This window comes from Bos indicus, chromosome 20 (assembly GCF_029378745.1).
Source record: "Bos indicus isolate NIAB-ARS_2022 breed Sahiwal x Tharparkar chromosome 20, NIAB-ARS_B.indTharparkar_mat_pri_1.0, whole genome shotgun sequence".
Lineage (NCBI taxonomy): Eukaryota > Metazoa > Chordata > Mammalia > Artiodactyla > Bovidae > Bos > Bos indicus.
Window position 1 is genome coordinate 40,133,825 of NC_091779.1, and position 18,449 is coordinate 40,152,273.

An 18,449-nucleotide genomic window follows, 5' to 3' on the forward strand; every position below is an offset into this window, starting at 1 on the left:
TCAAGTTAATGAATTTAGCACTTTTCTATGTATGAGAAGATGCAAGAGTCTGGGCTCTCTGAAATCATGCTTCTGATGTACACCTTAGCTATCTGGGTCCCCTTCTTGAGTTCCCTCAGGGCTGGCTGGGTTTGACAACTGCAGCATCCTTTGTTTACTGCCAGGACAGGCAACATTTTTCATTCACAATAACTGGAAGTCTAAGAGTAAGGTGTCCGCAGAGTTGATTCCTCCTGAGGATTCCCAGGTGGCGCTAGTGGTAAAGAACCCGCCTGCCAACGCAGGAGACATAAGAGACGTGTGTTTGATCCCTGGGTCAGGAAGATCCACTGGAGGAGGGCACAGCAACCCACTCCAGTGTTCTTGCCTGGAAAATCCCATGGACAGGAGAGCCTGGCGGGCTACAGTCCGTGGGGTCGCAGAGTCAGATGTGACTGAAGCAACTTCGCATGCATGCACACATGAGGGCTGTGAGAGAGAAATTTTCCACACTTCTCTCCTGACCTCTGATGCTTTGCTCACAATCTTTGGTGTCTCTTGGCTTATAGATGCCTCACCATCACCTCTGCTTTCATCTTCATGTGGTGCTGTCTCTATATGTGTGTCTCTGCATCCAGATTTACCCTTTTCACGAGGACAATGGTCATACTGGATTAGGGCCACCCTAGTGACCTCGTTTTACCTTGATTTCCTCTGTAAAGACAGCATCTCCAAATAAGACCACATTCTGAGGCACAAGGGAAGCAGGGGACTAGGAGTTAAGACTCTTATCTTTTTTGGAGGGGGACACGGTTCAGCCTGTAATAGGTCACTTACTTTTAAAATGATTTTAGTATGAGATTGGAAGGACTAATGGTGACGCTGAAGCTCCAATACTTTGGCCACCTGATGGGAACAGCTGACTCATTGGAAAGACTGATGCTGGGAAAGAATGAGAGCAGGAGGAGAAGGAGATGACAGAGGACGAGATGGTTGGATGGCATCACCGACTCAACGGACATGAGTTTGAACAAACTCCAGGAGATAGTGGACAGGGAAGCTTCGCATGCTGCAGTGCATGGGGTCACAGAGTTGGACATGATTGAGCAACTGAACAACAACCAATCATTCATTTATCACTTCCTGAGACTGTGTATTGGCTATTTCCCTACTCATCCCTTTAACCCAGGCTCTCTGATAAACCCCAGCTGTGTTTTTGAATAAACTCTTAGCATGACAGCTCTGAGCCAATTGCGAGGCCCCTCCCCCACAGTGCCCCTCGGGTGGGTAGAGTTGACTAATTTAGCAGGGACTTCTTTCTCAGTGGGCTCCGCCCAGAGGCCTTAATCTCAGAGAGATGGCAAGTGAGGGCAAGATACCTCCCAGGGAGGACATTCACAGATGGGCAAACGTTTGCCTGGTACAGAGTTCAAAATTATAAGGCAAGGGCGTAAGGTAATCGTCACAGAAACTGGTTTTGAGGATCCTGAAACTAGCGATTGAGATGAGTTCTAAGTGTGGTGCTGTGTCCTGCATTTATCTCATCTGAAGGGCTTGACAGCTCCTAAGGAGATAAGTACAGTTGGAAGATGTCCTGGGAAAATGTGTGGGCTGAATGCAAAACAGTACCACTTGTTCTGCTGTGACTGTGAGAAAAGGCACCTGAGTTTTTAGGCTCAGTATAACAGCAGACAGTTCACACTGACTGTCTCACTGGACGTAATATGCCCCAGTGTGAAGCAATGGCGAGCATCGATTATTTGAAAGATGCCATGTCTGCTGGGTGAGGAGAGTGGATGGGTTTGAATGGTAGGTAAAGAAACATGTAAACTCCCCCAGACCCGGTATCTGTTTATGAAGTTTTTGAGTTGCCAGTTGGGAATGGGGCCCATAGTTACAGATCATCTGCTTTTTCAAGAGAAGCTAAAAACCCTGGAGTTTTAATATGGAATCTTCTCACTTTAAAATGTTGCCTGCTAATTCGATATTTGTATTTTGTTATTTGCATGTTTCTTTTGAGGTTGAGCAGACCGAAGAATACATGCTGGTGGGCCACAGTTACCTCCTGGGCTGCGACTTTAGTGTTTCTGTTCTAGAATGATCTTCTGTTTTAAAAGACCAAAATCTAATGTGTTTTAATTAAACAACCATCTAGATAGCAATTATTTACTCCTGCTTTATTCTTTTAAGCTGAACAAATTCATAGTGAATAAGATTATTTAATACTTATAATTTGTAAAATTAGAAATAAAAACATATCTATTAGCCCTAGGAAACCCAAATCCAAAAAAAAAAAAAAAAAATCCAGCAATAAACCAATGGGAATATGTGTCTCCATGGTATCTTCTAGACTTGTGGCTGCAACCACGTTACTTATTCAGCTGCTCACTTTACAGCATCCTGCAAGATAGGTCTGTGTCTCACTCTGTGCTTCAGAAGGATAGTAGAAATTGGGGACCCCATGCTCTTTGTTGTTATTACTATTATTATTATCAGCATCATTATTATAACAGTGATAATAATACCTTCCAATTCCCACTTGTCTCCTATATATTATGCACTTTGTTAAGATTGTTGTCTTATATATATATCCTCAGTCTTGAAATGTTATTATTACTTTCAGTTTCTAGATGAGGAAGCTGAGCTTAGTCCCTACATCACGCCTGGAGTTTATAATGGCATATCAGGTGCTATTTCTTACAGGTTTTATAACTTTTTAATTTCATAGTTAATCATGAGGTGGCGGGCACACACGCATATACTTTTGAATTTTTAAAAATGCTTGTAAAGTTGTAAAGTCTGTGAGTATTAGAGATGTTGCAAATCAAAACAAACCAAAAAAGGTTACAAACAGAGAAGAAAACAAAATCAGAGTTTCCTGCTTTTAGCTATGTCTACTCTGACATTTCTTGGAAAGAAAACGCAAGGCAGGGTACACCTGCTTGGTATTAGGGTTATGAGGGTCCTAATTTATGAATCAGTTCTCAAATTGGAGCCTGTCTGAGGCAGCCAGCCTGGAAATATGTTAAGGCATACATAGAGGATTATTTACTTAGACTGATACAGTTTTACAAAGTGAAGATTTGAAAACCCTGGGAGTTCAGATCAGAATGTAGCAAGTGGAGAAGTGACTCAGGATGACTAAAATGAATGCAGCATAAAGTCTCTTCATACACAAGAAAGGCAGAAACATTATAGCAAGCCAGAAAAATAAACACCCACAGCCTACCCTTTCCAGGCTTTAAAATGAAGTGAGTCATAGAAGAGACCATTTCCTCACTGCAGGGTTTTAAGAGCTTTATTGGTGGTCTCCATTTAGTTGGAAATAAGTGTGCATTTCTTGGTCTATGAAGCACTGTTCCCCCAAGCATAAAAGTGTTAGTTGCTCAGTCATGTCCGACTGTTTGCCACTCCATGAACTGTAGCCCACCAGGCTCCAATGTCCATGGAATTTCCCAGGCAAGAATACTGGAGTGGGTTGCCATTCCTTTCTCCAGAGGATCTTCCTGACTCGGGGATCAAACCCAGGTTTCCTGCATTGTAGGCAGATTCTTTACCATCTGAGCTACCAGGGAAGTCCAAAGATTAATACTATTATATCAAAACAAACTTGGAAGTTCAGTCTTTGAGCTGGTTGTTTAAGTGTTTGTTGACATGTTAATCTCACAGCTTCAGTTGTGTCTGATTCTGTGGGACCCCATGGACTGTAGCCCCCCAGGCTCTCTGTCCATGGGATTTACCAGGCAAGGATACTGGAGTGGGTTGCCATGCCCTCCTCCAGGGGATCTTCCCAACCAGGGGTTGAACCGCATCTCTTATGTCTCCTGGATTGGCAGGTGGGTCCCTTACCACTAGCGCCACCTGAGAAGTCCTACAGCTTTATTGGTTGACCCAACTCTGCAGTTAAAACATTCCCTGAGCAACACAGTCTTCTGTACTCACATGCATCTCCTGCTTTTCAAAAATGCTGATTTCAACAGAATTATAATATATCAGTGAGTGATGATGCTGGATTAGAACAAAATTAAGGAGAAATTTGTTTTCCAATACAGAGGAACTTGAAAGTAGGATTTGAGAAGGCAAGAAACTCAGTTAAAAATGCATAAGCTCCCAGGGAGAAGAATATTCCCATTCCTGATTATTTTCCAGGTAGAATAGTCACTTAATAAATATGTAGTAAGTGATCACTGTATCCTAAGAAGTATCCTGAAGTTCACTTATGAATAAAAGACAGATTCTGCCTTTGGGTAACTTTTCAAAAATCAAAAGCTTGACCAAGTCAATAAGTGAATTCAGTAGATAAATTGCTTGTCCACCTTGCTGTGCTAGGTTTTTTTTTTTTTTTTTTTTTTGGTGGATCGGGAGAGGCATGGAATTAATCCAATTTTTACTCTTCCACTGACTTCCAACCTTTCAAGTGGGTTCCTGAGTGTCAGCTTCCTCTCTTGTAAGAGATGGAATAATAATTACAGTCTTGCAAATCTCACAGCTGTATAGATCTCACAAGGCTGATATTCACAGGGTATCACACAGAATAATGGCTGTGAAGCCTTGTGAAATCCAAGACACGTTATGTAGTCCCCATCTTCAAGAAACCCATGTTAGGGTCAGAGAGGTAAGACAGACAAATGCGAACCAGCCAACACAAACTCCTGGATAGTCCATGTTCAAGAACCAACTATTTGGTAGATACTTTAACCTATCATTGAAAAAGAAAGCTAAAAATGGAGCAGTTGGGTAAAAATGTGATTTAAAAAAAATATCGAGAAATCTAGTGTTATGTATTGATCACAAACATGTGCTATGTATGCTTAGGGCTTCTCAGGTGGTGGTAGTGGTAAAGAACCCGCCTGCCAATGCAGGAGATGTAAGAGATGCACATTCTATCCCTGGGTCGGGAAGATCCCCTGGAGGAGGGCATGGCAACCCACTCCAGGATTCTTGCCTGGAGAATCCCATGGACAGAGGAACCTGGTGACCTGTGGTCCATAGAGTTGCAAAGAGATCTTTACCATGAATCCTGAGAAGTGACTGTCCTGTTAGGATTCCTTCAAAGGCAGTCTAGCCATCCGTGCTTTGCATGCCCTGGAAGGATGACTAGGGAGAGACGCCTGCCACAGCATCCATATATCAACACCATGCTCCAGGACTCCCCTGTCTCTTTGGACAGGGTATCTCCCCACCTTTGATTAACTTCCCACCTTTAAATTTCATAAAAGGTCCTGGCGTTATATACGTGTTATGCATACACTGACTGTCTAGCTTTTAATCTGAGCCCATCTGACAACAAGCAAGAAAATGGAGCTTGGGATACCTGAGTGAGGCTGTGTGACTTATATGAATATAAAGGGACAGGCTCATTATCATTAAATTAATAGATTCTAGAAAATACATAAACACTTTAATAGCACTGAAACCTTAGGGAAGATAATATTCCTATCTCTTGGGGAAAATCAGGTGATTGTTTAAATCATTGCACTCTTTGCGGATCCACTATCCAATAGTCCTGGCCCGGAGAGACTTCAGTTTCCCGTGTCATGGTTTGTCTTTTCAGTTTGTGAAGGGTAGATTGTTAGTTCTGAGCCCCAGCTGGTCTCCCCGAGATACATATTTCTATGGGAAACTAAAATTGCACAGAAGCCAAATACGAAGATAGGAAATGATTTCAGCCGCATAGTTCCGTTTCTACTGGGCCTGTCCTGATTTGCTGTAAATCAGCATGAGAACCAACATGTCTTTCCCACTGGACTAACAGCCATCTCTCTTTCCCAGTGCTCTGTTTCCTGTGGTGGTGGAGTGCGGATTCGCAGTGTCACGTGTGCCAAGAACCACGACGAGCCCTGCGACATGACAAGGAAACCCAACAGCAGAGCTCTCTGTGGCCTCCAGCAGTGCCCATCTAGCCGGAGAATTCTGAAGCCCAATAGAGGCACGATTTTCAGTGGGAAAAAGCTACCAACACCTGACCCCTTCAAGCCTGTCCCTCCAACTACACCCAGTCCTAGGACGCTGACTACACCCAGTCCCAGGGTGCTGACTTCACCCACAGTGCCTGGGCCTCTGAGCACAAGCACTCCGACAATGAACAGCCCTGGTCCTACCACAGCCTCCAAAGAAGGAGACCTGGATGGGAAGCAGGGGCAGAATAGTTCAATCCAAACTGAACTGGACACCCATAATGTCATTTCCACTGGAAGTACTTCCCAGCCCATCCTCACTTCTTGGTCTTTGAGCATCCAGCCAAATGAAGAGAATGTTTCCAATCCCGACACTGGTCCTACCTCAGAGGGAGACCTTGTCATCATGACGACGAGTGGTTCTGACTCATCAACGTCCAGCAATGCTATGACTTGGCAGGTGACTTCGTTTTACAGTCCCTTGACCAAAGAGCCAGAAATGGAGATTCATAGTGGCTCAGGGGAAGGCAGTGAACCATCTGAGAAAAAAAATGAGAACAACTCTGTGACATGGACCAAGATCAGAGTACCTGGAAATGATGCTCCAGGGGAAAGAAGTACTGAAATACCACTTGGACCTCCACCAACACCTTATCTTGGGGGGGCATCTCTATGGCCACTCTTTAGCACAGTATCAGAAGGACTGGTACCCAGCCAAAGGCCCATTACTCTCAAAAATGGAACATCCAGAGCTAAAGGGACAGTCACTGAAAAGCCAGCTAATACTCCACTCCCTCTGGGAGAAGACCACCAGCCTGCATACTCCAAAAAGCCAGTAAACCCTCACCCAACAGAACTTCCAAGCAACATGAATCTAACACAGAGTTCTGGACCAGTCCTAACCAAGGAAGATGCAACAAGTCTGATGGCTGAGGGATTTTTGCTGAATGCCTCGGATTACAAGCATCTCTCGATGGGACGCAGCCCTGCCTACTGGATTGTTGGAAACTGGAGTGAGGTAAGAGTTCTGTTTCTTACCCAGGCCTGATTCTATATGGAATTAGCTAGGGGTGTTGCATTTCTGTGCAGATTTCCAAATGGACTTGAAAAAATGAAGCAATCAGGTCCATGCCCTCACCTCCCTCTTCACCTAACTCCAAAAATAAGAAAAAAAAAAAAAAGTCCAGGGAAAGAGAACAAATGTAGTGAGATAGAGTGAGGAGAACCTAGAACTAAATCAGGAGACCTGAGTCAGCCAGTTGTGTGACAGTAGACAATTAAGTCTGCCTCTCTGAACCTGCTTTTGAACAACAGTGAAGCTAGTACAAATCACCTCTTTCCTCCAATGTCCCTTCCAGCTGCAAACTGTAAGAATTCTATGATGAAGGACCAAAGAATCCATAGGATTCAAAGAATCCTATGGGGGGACCTGAGTTCACATTTCATTCAGAAAGCCAATGTTGCACAATTGGAATGGAAATCTAAAACAAAGTTCTTTAGAAGAATTCTATGCTTACTTTATCAACGATTTTTTTTTGACTCAGTGCTTCCTTGTATTAAAAAAATTCTTTTGAAAAAAACTCTTTTTGACTCATAGAGTAAGAAGAAAATAGAGTGAGAAGAAAATAAACATGATGGCAAAACATTGGTTCCTGTTTTCAGGCTTTAGGAATTTGGCTAGATATTTGTTTCTCCATTTCTAGAACTAATTACATCCTTTTAAACATCACAATCGTTTTTTACCCATTTGCATTTTGAATGCACAGTATTTGAACTTGTTAAAAATAAATTGACAACTCAAAAGAGAACTTTGTGGCAAAATAATCACATATTCAAATCATTCAGCAATTTTTATGATGATGCATGACTCATCTCTCTAGCTAAAAAAGAAGTATTAGCAGCTAATGTAAAAATAACAATACATTTAATTTATAAACCATGTTATTTTCCAAACCACTTTCAGATGTAGTCCTTTATTTTCTCCTTTTCATAGTTCTGGGGAGCAGGTAAACTCTCCATTTATACCAATTTACAATTACAGAAACTAAGATTTTTAACAGTTAGGTGACTTGTCTATAGACATGTCAATTGGAAGATGAGCCTTTGAAATCTTTCCACTCTAATCCGCAGGCTCTCTAGTGAATTTTAGCAGCAGCTGACAAGTTCACTGTTTAAATTCTGTTGTATGAATTAGTCAGCATCATTGGTCCTGAAATCGACTATACTGTCAAAGAATAGGTAAATGCAACCTTTCACATTTTTTTATTTGCATTCAAACTATGTTTTCACGTTGATCTATTTTGATTTCTAAAGTGAAATCATGTTCATTACATTTTCTGTCAATGGAGAATCATCTTATTATCTCTTTTTGCAAGTAAAAATTCCAGTTTCAGGAGGACAAAAAAGATTTCCAGGCTTAGAGTAATCCAATTTGTTTAGAAAAGGAGAGGAATGAGTCTCATAATCCCTGATATTTTGGTCAGATTTCTTTCTGTTCAGTTCAGTTCAGTTCACTCAGTCGTGTCTGACTCTCTGTGACCCCATGAATCACAGTACGCCAGGCCTCCCTGTCCATCATCAACTTCTGGAGCCTACTCAAACCCACGTCCATCGAGTTGGTGATGCCATCCAGCCATCTCTTCCTCTGTTGTCCCCTTCTCCTCCTGCCCCCAATCCTTCCCAGCATCAGGGTCTTTTCCAATGTTAGCAAAGTCTAATTGGGCTCTTAATGATGAGGAGGACATTGACAGTGAATACGTATGAAGTGTGTGCCATGCTTTATAGAATGACTTTATGCTAATTCTCAGTACAGCTCAAGGAGATTGGTAATATGGCCCCATTTGTTGAGATGAGGAAGAGCTGAAAGGTGAACGCTAGCCAGAATCACAGACACAAGTGCGCGTGCACACACACACACACACACACACACACACATACACATATGCACGCGGCAGAGATCTGAACCTAAGCAGACAGACTTCATAGCCTATGGTCCATTGCTTTACCATCAGAAATATCACCACTCTCCCTGCCTTCTGTTATATTTGTTTCTTCCTTGATCATATGATCCATAAAAATAATGCCAGTTACATGATAACCCTGGGTAGACAGATGAGAAAATCACATGGTTCATAAGAAGGTGCTTTCAAATAACATTGAGGGCATGTGCTTATTTTTGAGTTCGCAGGAGCAAATGGTCATTGAAGTGGATTCAGCCAGCCTAGAGATTTGAAATTAAAATGTACTGTGTAGGTTTTATGAATGGTATCATTCCACATAGTACCCTCAAAAGGTATTTTTCCTTTCAAAAACATGGGTCACCCCTAAAGAACTTAAATAGGCTCATTGTCCTCTATCCAACAAAACAGTCAAGAGAACAAGTTATGGAAACCGAGGCTACCTGTTAATTTGTAGGATTTTGTTAATTAGTCAGTGGAGATGAAGTCTGAAAGCACCTTCTGTTAAAGGCACCGTGGGCACCGTGGGCCTTGAGAAAAATACAAGGAGGACAAACAGAGGGTGAAGGACTAGATGGAAGGCATGTATATGGTATCAGTATCAGAATAAAGTATGAGTGACATATTGTCCATATGGCATATGTACAATGTGTGTATGTACTTAGAAGTCACACACAGATGCACACGTGAGAGGTAGGCTGTTGTTAACAAATAGAGCCAAACAAGTTATAGGTAACCAAAACAGAAGTTGGTTTCTCACTCACACAATAATACATGGGAATTCCATGTCTGCAATGGTAGCAGTAGAGAGTGAGGCTCTGACCCGTGTGTAGTTCTTTGAGACTCCAGTCTGACAATGGCTCTACCATCTTCCCATCTTCAAATTGGCCCTGGGGTCACCATCCTAGTCACAGTCAGGAAAGAAAAGAGCACAGAGGCTCTCCCACAAGAGGTTTTATGGGCCAAACGTAGAAGGGGGCATTTAGCACTTCTGCTCATGTTCCACTGTCTAGAACTCAGTCATTTGACCCAAGCAAAGTGCAAAATGGATAGAAAACATAATCTAGTTGAGTGCGCAGGAGGATGACGAAAAAGGATCGTAGTGAGGATCTAGCAGTTCTGCCACTGAATGACGTGGCCCACTGTGTTTTAGGTATAGCCCATTCCAGAAGCAGTGAGGATAAGGGATATGATGTGTTGGGAGGATACTGCAGTAGTCTAGATGAGGAATTAGAACTATGACAAGAATGCTTGGAATGAAGAGGGAAATATAAATTCAGGAGACGTGGGGAACTTAAAATCAGTAGGACTTTGTGAATAATTGGATGTGGAATGTGAGAAGAGAGGTGTAGAGGAGTCTGTCATGACTATTCCATTGGAATCTTGGGTGGCCAATGGGTGGTGCTCCCATAAACTGAGGTATCATACAATGTACAGAAACAGTTTCAATAGAGACAAAGAAAGGATGATGAGTCCAGTTATAGATTGAGTTTAGTTGGCAGGACCTCTGGGCTATCCAAAGGATAACCAGCAGATGTTTGAGTATATTTATCTGAGGTTCTTGAGAATGGTGAAAACTGGGGATGGCATTTGGTAGCCATGACCAATAGGGAGAAGTTCAAACCTTGGAAGTGAGCGAGGTCATCCAAGTACAACCTGTAGGCTGCAAACAGAAGTGGCCTCAGGATGGGACTCTGGAAAAAAAACATTTTAAGAAGCTGGCTGACAAAGAGATCCCATGTGAAAGACTAGTAAGGAACAGTCTACTAATTAAGACTCAAATCAAGAGGTGTGGTGCCATGGACATCAAGCAATGTGAGAACTGACAGTGGACCTAATGGATCTTACATTGGGCAAGTCACTGGTGACTTCTGGGGCAACGTTTATAGTATTGAAATGGAAGGAGACACTAAAGTGCAGCCTGAAGGAGAGACCCTTTCAGATGAAACAGTCCTCACATTAGGAATGTTAATAAAGATGGACAGCTCTTCTCAGTCCACAGAATAACGCATTACAAAAGTTTCATTAAAAAGTAGCTTTGGATGACCTAGAAATTAGTTTCCTTTCCCATCCTCTTATGTAAATGTGTTTTAATGCTTTTGTCCTGAGGATATTTAATATGTTAATTAATTGACAAGTGTTAATTGATCTAGTGAGAAGTTACTATATTCAAACAAAGTAAACCTAATAGAAGTACCTATCAGCTCTAATGACTGTTTAAGCCTAGAGGTTAATTGAAACATTCTGATTATAGGCAATCAAGATACAAAGAATTAATTCTATCTCCTGTCATCCTTTGACTTTGACAGAAATAAACTGTCTTATTGAGTACATCCTCGCTCACCCAATATTTGGCAACCATTGGAGCTGTTGGGAACTATTAATTCTAGGCAGTTTGGCTGGAAAAAGGGAATTGGCCCAGACTGCAGAGGGTTTTTCAGAGAAGGCACTGGCAACGCACTCCAGTACTCTTGCCTGGAAAATCCCATGGATGGAGGAGCCTGGTAGGCTGCAGTCCATGGGGTTGCTAGGAGTGGACACAACTGAGCGACTTCACTTTCACTTTGACTTCACTTTCACTTTTCACTTTCATGCATTGAAGAAGGAAATGGCAACCCACTCCAGTATTCTTGCCTGGAGAATCCCAGGGATGGGGGAGCCTGGTGGGCTGCCGTCTTTGGGGTCGTACAGAGTCGGACACGACTGAAGTGACTTAGCAGCAGCAGCAGAGGTTTTTAAAGCTACAGGGTATTATGAGACTAGAAGTTGACGTTTGGCAGGAGTCCCCTACATGACTGGGCTTGGTGCCTGCTCCCTTTAAGCATCTTTTGAGACAAAGTGTTTAATACACAGAATTGTCTGAGAGGATCAGGATTCAGAATGAAAACTTTGGGTTGTGAGTTCCCCACTGTCCCCTGATTTTTTATTCTACCCATCTCTGAAGTTGTTTCTTTAGGACTATCCCTCCCTAGAGAATGGTCTCATTGGCCACTCAGTCAGACACCTTAGGAAGCCCAGGATAACCATTGATATCAGGCTTCCCTGTCCTACTAGAAAAACCCTAACAGATTTTTGGGTCTGTGTCTGTCCTCTCATCATGTCTGTCATCTTCTCTTTATTTCCTGTTTACTTGTTGTTTAGTTTCTCAGTCACATACAGCTCTTTTGCAACCTCATGGACTGTAGTCTGCCAGGCTCCTCTGTTCATGGATTCCTCAGGCAAGAATACTGGAGTGGAATGTTCATTGCAGCACTGTTTATAGTAGCTAGCACATGGAAGCAACCTAGATGTCCATCACCAGATGAATGGATAAGGAAGTTGTGGTACATATACACAATGGAATATTACTCAGCTATAAAAAAAGACTGCGTTTGAGTCAGTTCTAATAAGGTGGATGAAAACTGGATCTTATTATACAGGGTGAAGTAAGTCAAAAAGAGAAACACCAATACAGTATATATTAACACATATATATGGAATTTATAAAGATAGTAATGATGACCATATATGCAAGACAGCAAAAGAGACACAAATGTAAATAATAGACTTTTGGACTCTGTGGAAGAAGGAGAGGGTGGGACGATATGAAAGAATAGCACTGAAACATGTATATTACCATATGTTAAATAAATGACCAGTGCAAGTTCGATGCATGAAGCAGGGTGCTCAAAGCTGATGCTCTGGGACAACCCAGAGGGAAGGGGTGGGGAGGGAGGTGGGAGGGGGTTCAGGATGCGGGGGACACCTGTACATCCGTGGCTGATTCATGTCGATGTATGGTGAAAACCACCACAATATTGTAAAGTAATTAGTATCCAATTAAAATAAATTAATTAATTAATTAAAAAAAGAATACTGGAGTGGGTTGCCATTTCCTTCTCCAGGGGATCTTCCCAACCCAGGGATCGAGCCCATGTCTCCTGCACTGCAGGCAGTTTCTTTACCACTGAGCCACTGGGGAGGCCTCAATGAACAGGAAGTAAAAACATCATGTCTGTCATCTCCTCTTTATTTCCTGCTCATTTAGTCCCTGTGGTTTCCAGTCTGCTGCTGGGTGACGCATAGAAAAAAGCAGGGATGCTTTGTTTATTACCGTGCTGGTGGAGGGGCTGATGCCAGCATTCAGAGTCTAGGAGCCAAAGATTATGAGGGTCCTGTGACAATTTGGGAAATCCAAAATGCCAGTAGCGCCACAACGGTCAAGAATGGTGGACACTCGGTTGCTACTCCTGTTAGGACCCTCGCCCTTGCTCTTGCCCTGGCTGATCTGGGTACTTACTATCTCTCCTCTCCCCAATGCTTTCCACAGATCATCACAAGCAATGTATTGCCATATTACTCTTCTGAAAGGAATTTTCTAATTATTCCAAACACCTAATAATAAATTGCTAATGTCTCTTCATTGCATATCAGATCATATAAAGTCCACTCTTAATATCCAAGAGCCTTCACATCCTTAAATAGTTCAGCTTTCAACATACTATGTCCTATGCCTTCACCCACCTGCTGCTGCTGCTGCTAAGTCGCTTCAGTTGTGTCCGACTCTGTGCGACCCCAAAGACGGCAGCCCACCAGGCTCCCCCATCCCTGGGATTCTCCAGGCAAGAATACTGGAGTGGGTTGCCATTTCCTTCTCCAATGCATGAAAGAGAAAAGTGAAAGTGAAGTCGCTCAGTCGTGCCTGATTCTTAGCAATCCCATGGACTGCAGCCTACCAGGCTCCTCCGTCCATGGGGTTTTCCAGGCAAGAGTACTGGAGTGGGTTGCCATTGCTTTCAGCAAATCTCAGCTGCTCTGTTTCCACTAAACCGTCTGCTCATCTCAGCTCAGTGCCTTTGTTTCCATGGTTTTCTCTGCCTGAAATTTCCTTCTCCTTCTTTTATTCATAAATCCTACCTGTTCTTCAGTATCAAGCTTTGAGCTGCTTCTTCCATAAAGGCTTTCTTGCTCTTTGATGTTGGAAGTAAGTTCTAAAGTTCCTTAGCATTCGATCAGAAATCTCTCTCACCTTCTCCTCCCACTTTCTGTCCTGTGCTGAAGGGCTGTTCACAGCATATTCCTCTAACTACTTGTGATTTCAAATATTAAATGTGTATGTCCGACTCTTTGTGAACCCATGGACTATAACCCACCAGGCTCTTCTGTCCATGGGATTCTCCAGGCAAGAATACTGGAGTGGGTAGCCATTCCCTTCTCCAGGGGATCTTCTTGACCCAGGGATCAAACCCAGGGCTCCTGCATTGCAGGCAGATTCTTTACCATCTAAGCCACCAAAACCAAGTTCATATTGTGAATAGACATAAAACTTGAAAGCAGACATTCTGGGTTTGAGTATTAGCTCCATCACTTACTCTGCATGTTCTCTCCACACTCATTTCCTCATTTTTAAAATGAGGATGACAATGCCTAATTCATACGATTATTATGAAATAAGAGGAATAATATAGGAATTCCTATATGTCAGGCATATAGGAAGTGCTCAGTAAGTATTTGCTTTGAGATATATTACAAGACAGAAGACTCAGGAGCTTCCCAGTGTGCATGGGTGTGGATCGCGTTGTGACAGAAGATCACTTCTCATCTCATTGCCTCATCATTCAGTCAGATCCCCTGGGCCAGTCAGTGACATGTATGCTGTGCAGTCGTGTAAATGGAAGTGACAGTGTAATTTTCCACAGCCTTTCACAGAAGTTTTCACATGATTCTGATATAGCCCTGCACAGCAGTTCCAGTTCTGAACACCCCAATACCTGCTCCTTGACCTGGTAAATCAGTTATCACAGGGTCACTGGCTGTAACGAGGGAGAAGGTTCCCAGGACAAAGAGAAGCTGTTCCTCTGCCTCCTCAGGATCTTCTCTGCACCCCCAACTCCCAATTTTAAACTGACATAAGAGACAATCAATGGAATCCCCTTTTGCTTACTGCATTCTATGAATGTCCTCCTGTCATCTTTGTCTTTGGACTCGTTTGCTGCCTAAATAGAAATTCAACAAATGTCTGCTCACATCTGAACCCTACAGGACTAGACTCAGAGCCCCAGAGACACATGTTTATTTACCACACAAATATGGCACAAAGAGCTATAGACATCACTTGAGAGGTACCAGGGTCATCACTAGCCTGGGAATTTGGTCTCACTAGCTCCTGTCCTGGGTTTGAAACAAACATTGTTTTTCTCCTTGCCATGGTGTGAAATTAACATTGTAGTGTCTGTGTGACCTCTAGCATGACTGCTAAGTTCTCTGGGCCCCAAAAATCTGGAAAGTGGAACTCATAATGCTGGCTTTGCAGGTGTGCTGTGTTTGTTGCTGTTATTCAGTCGCTCAGCCATGTCCAGCTCTTTGCCACCCCATGGACTGCAGCATGCCAGGGTTCCCTGCCCCTCACTATCTCCCGGAGCTTGCTCAAACTCATGTCCATTGAGTTGGTGATGTCATCCAACCATCTCATTCTCTATCATCCCCTTCTCCTGCCTTAAATCTTTCCTAGCATCAGGGTCTTCTCTAAAGAGTCAGCTCTTCGCATCAGGTGACCAAAGTATTGGAGCTTCAGCTACAGTGCTATGCTTAATAGGTAGCATTTGTAGAGCACTCCCTTTGTGCATGGATTAACTCTATTGTTCTCACAGCAACTTAATAAATGAAGTCCTAGTGTTATCACCAGTTTTACTTGCTAGAGAAGTTAGGAAACCACCAAAGATCACACAATTGGTCAACTTCAGAATTCTAATTGTATCCTGAGTCTCCAAGGTTAGAGAAAATATAGGGAAAGTACCTGTTGTGTGTTGGGGGCCGGCGTGAGGCACTCCACCCATGGCAAAGGTCATGAGGAAGGAGGCTTGACATACGCAAAGGCGGGATGGAGCCTCAGGAGTCCCCCTGGAAATCCTCGAGCATCTACCCCTATAACCAGAGCCTGCCTACTTTACTACTTTGTGCTCTCACCTACACCTCTGACTTTACAGGGGGCTGTCCCCCACCACCTCTTTCGGAGAAGGAGTTAACTTAGAGCTCCAGTTAATAATAATTCCTGGGACTGATAGGAGTGTTTTAACCTACAAACTCCTCTGAAGGTTCTCTAGCCTGCCTGACAGGCTTGTCCGGCCACATGTGGTTGCTCACAGCCTCCCAACCATGAGAGGCACAAGATGCGTTAAACCTTCTAAAAACAGGTTCCTTAGAAAAGTTAGAAAACTATTAGTATAAGTATAATGGGCTGATTAGAAATTGTATTGGTGAAGGGTTTTTCATTTGTTGAGCCAATGTTTGTTGCTAAGTCTCCATATCCCCTGCCCTTACACACATTAATGAATATATAGAAGAAATAAGTATTAACCTTTGATATTAATCACGTTAGACCTTAGGCTAAGTAAATTCTTTCCTTAACTAAAACCCACTACACCCTCACCCTATAGGAACGTAACTTTATTTGGGTGGTGTCTGTTTTAAGAATAATCACCCCTGGAGAAATAAGTGTCCTGGTTGACTGACCGCTGTCACGAGAGGGTCATAAATTGTCAGCAGGCCCCCCTGGCCAGAAGATGATGTAACACCCCTAAGACCTCTGTATACATTTGTATGAAGCACCTGACTTTGATAAAAGTCAGGACTGCTGACCCCACGTGACTTTTGCATAACATCTCAGTGTATAAAAGTAGACCATGGAAAATAAAGAATTGGGATCAGTTTCTCAAAATACTGGTCTCCCCATGTCACTCGCTCTCTCACTCTGGCTGAGTCTCCATCTGGAGCATGGAACCCGTCATGCTTACTAATTATGCCTGGGCTTCTAAGATCTGACCAGGGAGGCTGCAGTGTCTCCTCTCCTTCAGGAGAACGGAAGGATGCCTGCGGCCTATGTAAGTGGTGCAAACTTCTTGTCTTGAAGTCTTATTGGTCTCCCACATAAACCAAGCTACTCAGCCTCTTTTCTCCACTGAATTTTCCTACTGAGCTATCCTCATTCTATTAGTCTTTACATCTCTAATTAATATCTAATTGAAGCTATTGTATCCTGATCCTCGCTGACGCCGTCCCCGCTTTGAATACCCTGGATCAGCCGGGGCTGGGCCCCGACAGTTGTGTAGTTGTATCCATTGTCTATTACAATAGTGCTATATAACAATCAACCATAAAACCTCAGTAAACATTCATTTTTGTTCATGAGTCAGTGGGTTGCTGGAAGTGTCTTCTGACCTAGGCTGAGCTTAGCTGATCTCAGCTTGGCTTGTCATGCATCTGGTGAAGGGTTGGCTGAAGGCTGGCTGGTCTGGGATGGCCTCAGCTGGGTTTGCTGCTGCTGCTGCTAAGTCGCTTCAGCCGTGTCCAACTCTGTGCGACCCCATAGACGGCAGCCCACCATGCTCTGCCATCCCTGGGATTCTCCAGGCAAGAACACTGGAGTGGGTTGCCATTTCCTTCTCCAGTGCATGAAAGTGAAAAGTGAAAGTGAAGTCGCTCAGTCGTGTCCAACTCTTCGCGACCCCATGGACTGCAGCCTACCAGGCTCCTCCATCCATGGGATTTTCCAGGCAAGAGTACTGGGTCACCCAGCTTGATTTCACATGATCTCTCATCCTCCAGTAGGTTAGCCAGTTTTATTTTCATGGCAGAGACAAGGGTCCAAGAGAGAGAACTGAAACAAGCAAGATTTCTTAACAACTTACACACCATCATCCACTGCAATTTCCTGGAAAAAGAAAAGTGCAAGAACAGTCCTGATTCAACAGCTCCTGAAATACATTCTATCATTTGATGAGAGGAGCTGTGAAGTCCATTGCAAATAGCATGGGTGTGAACAGTGGGACCACTAGTGCAATGAGAATATGCACTTCAGCTGTTATTATCTCTAATATATAATATATATTTGGGCTTTCTGGTAGCCCAGCTGGTTAAGGATCTGCCTGCAATGTAGGAGACCCCGGTTTCATTCCTGGCTCAGGAAGATACCCTGGAGAAGGGATAGGCTACCCATTCCAGTATTCTTGGGTTTCCCTGGTGGCTCAGCTCTTAAAGAATCTGCCTGCCATGTGGGAGAATTGGATTCAATCCCTGGGTTGGGAGGATCCCCTGGAGAAGGGAAAGACTGGCCTGGAGAATTCTATGGACTGTATAGTCCATGGGGTCACAAAGTGTCAAACATGACTGAGTGACTTTCACTTTCATATTTTATATATATATATATATGTATTATGTGTATTATGTGTTATATGTATTATGTATATGTGGATATATGTATTATGTGTATATATGTATTATGTGTATATATGTATTATGTGTGTGTACACACACACACACATATAGGTGTGTGGAATGACTATGAGCTACAGGCACACTGCTGCATTTCATCAATGCTGTTCATGGAAAGAGTAGAGTAGAAAATAGCCTAGGTCAACAGTTTTTTCAACTGGCTCATTTATGGAGACAAATGTACTTCCTTGGTGGCTCACTAGTATATATACACACATAATACAGTGCTCAGTTGCTCAGTTGTGTCTGACTCTTTGTGACCCTATGGACTGTAGTCCACCAGGCTCCTCCATCCGTGGGATTTTCCAGGTAGGAATACTACAGTGGGTTGCCATTTCTTTCTTCAGGGGACCTTCTTGACCCAGGG

The 18,449-nt window shown here is 43.1% G+C and overlaps 1 protein-coding gene across 1 annotated transcript in view; it reads left to right on the forward strand.

Annotated features, from left to right (window-relative positions):
• ADAMTS12 (ADAM metallopeptidase with thrombospondin type 1 motif 12) overlaps window positions 1-18,449 on the forward strand; it is a 392,866-nt gene that overhangs the window by 329,112 nt on the left and 45,305 nt on the right. Inside the window, exon 19 of the mRNA XM_019982926.2 lies at window positions 5,752-6,894. Coding sequence (XP_019838485.2) covers window positions 5,752-6,894 — 1,143 coding nt within the window. The remainder of the gene's footprint in view (window positions 1-5,751; window positions 6,895-18,449) is intronic.